Below are 2967 nucleotides of genomic sequence, written 5' to 3'. Positions count from 1 at the left end.
AAACCGAATTTAGAGAATGTTCGTATATTTGAGTGTTTAGCACATGAAAAAGTCGAACCGGTGAATCTAAAGAAGTTGGATACAAGATCAAGATCACCAGTACATGTTGGTTCCGAACCGGGTACAAAATTTTATCAATTATTTAACCCGGTGACACAAAAAATAATCGTGAGTTGAGATGTTATTTTTGATGAAACCAAAGGGTGGGATTGGACTAAAGAAGTAGGAACCAACAATGAAGAACTGGGCTCATTCATAATACCATGGGACTATTCGAGAGACGAGGCGAACAAAAACCAAGGAAACGATGTAAACAATGACCCAATTGAACCGATTGAATTGGATCATGAGATGGGAGACGGAGCGGAAGTACAAGATAATGAACAACCAAGTCTGGTAAATTATAATGTTCAACAAGGAGCTGCAAATCAAAGACCCTCAAGAACAAGAGTACCTCCAAGACGATTTCAAGATTATGAGCTTGATCTTGATAATCTCGAAGAACTCCTTCTAACAACTAATGATGAGCCAGTATCGGTTGAAGAAGCGAAGAAAGAACCAGAATGGGTCAAGGCCATGGATGCGGAAATCAATTCGATAAACAAAAATAATACTTGGACTCTTGTGAACAAGCCAGCCAATGGGTGAAGCCAATTGGACTCAAGTGGGTGTTCAAATTGAAGAAAAATACAAACGAAACCATTAATAAATACAAGGCAAGGTTGGTTGCTAAAGGTTACGTGCAACAACCTGGTATTGATTTTCAAGAAGCATTTGCCCCGGTAGCTCGAATCGAAACTATCCGGTTTCTTATAGCCTTAGCTGTTACTCATGGGTGGGAGCTTCACCACTTAGATGTTAAAACGGCATTCTTACATGGAGAATTAAAGGAAACTGTTTACGTATCGCAACCGGAAGGCTATATAAAGAAAGTCAACGAGCATAAAGTATATCGCCTTACGAAAGCACTATATGGTCTAAGACAAGCACCTCGAGCATGGAACACGAAGCTTGATGAGATTTTGAAGAGTATGAAATTTCAAAAGTGCATGAAAGAACCATCGATATACCGGAAAAGTGAAGGATCTAACTTGCTAATTTAGAAATTTATGTTGATGATTTATTTGTCACAGGTATAAATTTGAGCATGATCAAGAGGTTCAAATTAGAGATGTCCAAGAACTTTGAGATGTCGGATCTTGGAAGATTGACTTATTACCTTGGCATTTAAGTTAAGCAAAAGGGATCGGGGATTACTATAAACCAAGAAGCATATGCTCAACGCATTCTAAAAGAAGCCAGTTTACATGATTGCAATCCGACTCACATTCCAATGGAATTGGGAAATAAATTGTCAAAGGCCGAAGATGAACCTGAAATCGACCCGACACAATATTGAAAGGTGGTAGGATGCCTTAGATATCTCTTGCAAACAAGACCCGATATGGCATATGCGGTAGGAGTTATTAGCCAATACATGCAAAGTCCAAGAGAATCACATGGTGCTGCAATCAAACACATTTTAAGGTACTTACGAGGAACAACAGGATACATAATTAAGTACGAGAGGATGGGACAAAGGCGACTTATTGGTTATAGTGATAGTAGTCACAATGTTGACCCGGATGACGGAAAAAGCACAACCGGTCACATTTTCTACTACGGGTCATCTCCAATTTCATGGTGTTCGCAAAAGCAAGATACTGTTGTTTTATCATCTTGCGAGGTAGAATTCATGGCAGCCACGGCGACCGCATGTCAAGCAATATGGCTTCAAGATTTGTTTGGAGAAATCATGAACAAAGCGCAAGAGAAAGTGATTCTTAAAGTTGATAACAACTCGGCTATCCAACGAACGAAGAATCCCGTTTTTTATGGAAGAAGTAAACACATTCACACGAGGTTTCACTTCATTCGTAATTGTGTTGAAAACGAACAAGTGAAGGTGGAGTACATTCCCAGTGAAGAACAAAGGGCGGGTATTCTTACGAAACCACTAGTTCGAACCAAGTTCAAGGAAATGCGGAACTTGATCGGAGTTGAAGAATTCTCTAGAAGAACTTAGAGATTCTGAGGTGATTGTTGGAATCTTAAGTCGAGTAGGACTTGAAGACCAAGCAAAAGCAACTTAGTTTTTAGGAAACTATGTTCAAGTCAGTTTCTAGTTGCCTAATTGTGATCTAATTACAAGTCGGTAGATTAGAATATATATACATCTTGTTTAGCTGTGTAAGGTAAGAGATTGTATTCACAAATTGAGTTTTGAGTTATTTTCTCATTTAATCAAAGAGATAGTTTGATTAATTGTTTGTGTTATACATTCTTGACTTGAATGATGTCTTTGGATTTTACCATTTCTTAGGCTTGAGGGAGTGGGGTGCAGTTTCGCCACAATGATGTCTTTGGATTTTACCATTTCTTATGGGCTAGGCATCATCAAATGTTCAATGGCAATAACTTTCGTGATGAATTTAAGCACAAACCTATCGCAACATTTGCTAGGTATATATTTATGAACATGAGTGTTTCCCTGGACACAATTCATATATCCAACTCAATGCAATTTTCTAACTAAATGCATATAGTTTGTTGTATATATTTCTGATAGTGAGTGTCTCCCATGCAATCATTCATATTCCCAAACTTAACGTGAATCGCTAACTAAATGCGAACAGTATTGTCGTGCTATATTTTGTGTATATAGTTCGTTGTAAAAGTTGTTTTGGATAATCCATACATACATGTGAAATGTTGATAAATCATAATGGTGCATTCACTTAAGACGTGTGGAATAACTATTGACGGATGTATATCTTAATAATCTATCTTCCGTCCACCTTCACCTACTACCACCAATTCAACTTCTTCCATAACATCTACTCCTTCCGGCCCAATTTCTAGTTTTCTACCTTCCATACATGTATAAATGTTTTTAAGTAAAAAATTAACTAAATATGGCCAAGAACG

The 2967-nt window shown here is 37.7% G+C and overlaps 1 protein-coding gene across 1 annotated transcript; it reads left to right on the top strand.

The window, feature by feature from the left end:
* The first annotated feature begins 1444 nt into the window (after positions 1-1444).
* LOC122194937 (secreted RxLR effector protein 161-like) lies at positions 1445-2065 on the top strand. Its single transcript, XM_042896325.1, has one exon. The coding sequence runs from the start codon at positions 1445-1447 to the stop codon at positions 2063-2065; it is 621 nt and encodes a 206-aa protein (XP_042752259.1).
* Positions 2066-2967: the final 902 nt, after the last annotated feature.

The sequence above is a fragment of the Lactuca sativa genome, chromosome 1 (assembly GCF_002870075.4).
Source record: "Lactuca sativa cultivar Salinas chromosome 1, Lsat_Salinas_v11, whole genome shotgun sequence".
NCBI lineage: Eukaryota > Viridiplantae > Streptophyta > Magnoliopsida > Asterales > Asteraceae > Lactuca > Lactuca sativa.
The sequence above is the reverse complement of the archived record's forward strand: the minus strand, read 5'-3'. Positions and strand labels throughout refer to the sequence as shown.

Bases quoted from the DNA above. Each gene is read 5' to 3' on its own strand.
- LOC122194937 (XM_042896325.1), top strand. From the start codon at position 1,445: ATGGCATATGCGGTAGGAGTTATTAGCCAATACATGCAAAGTCCAAGA.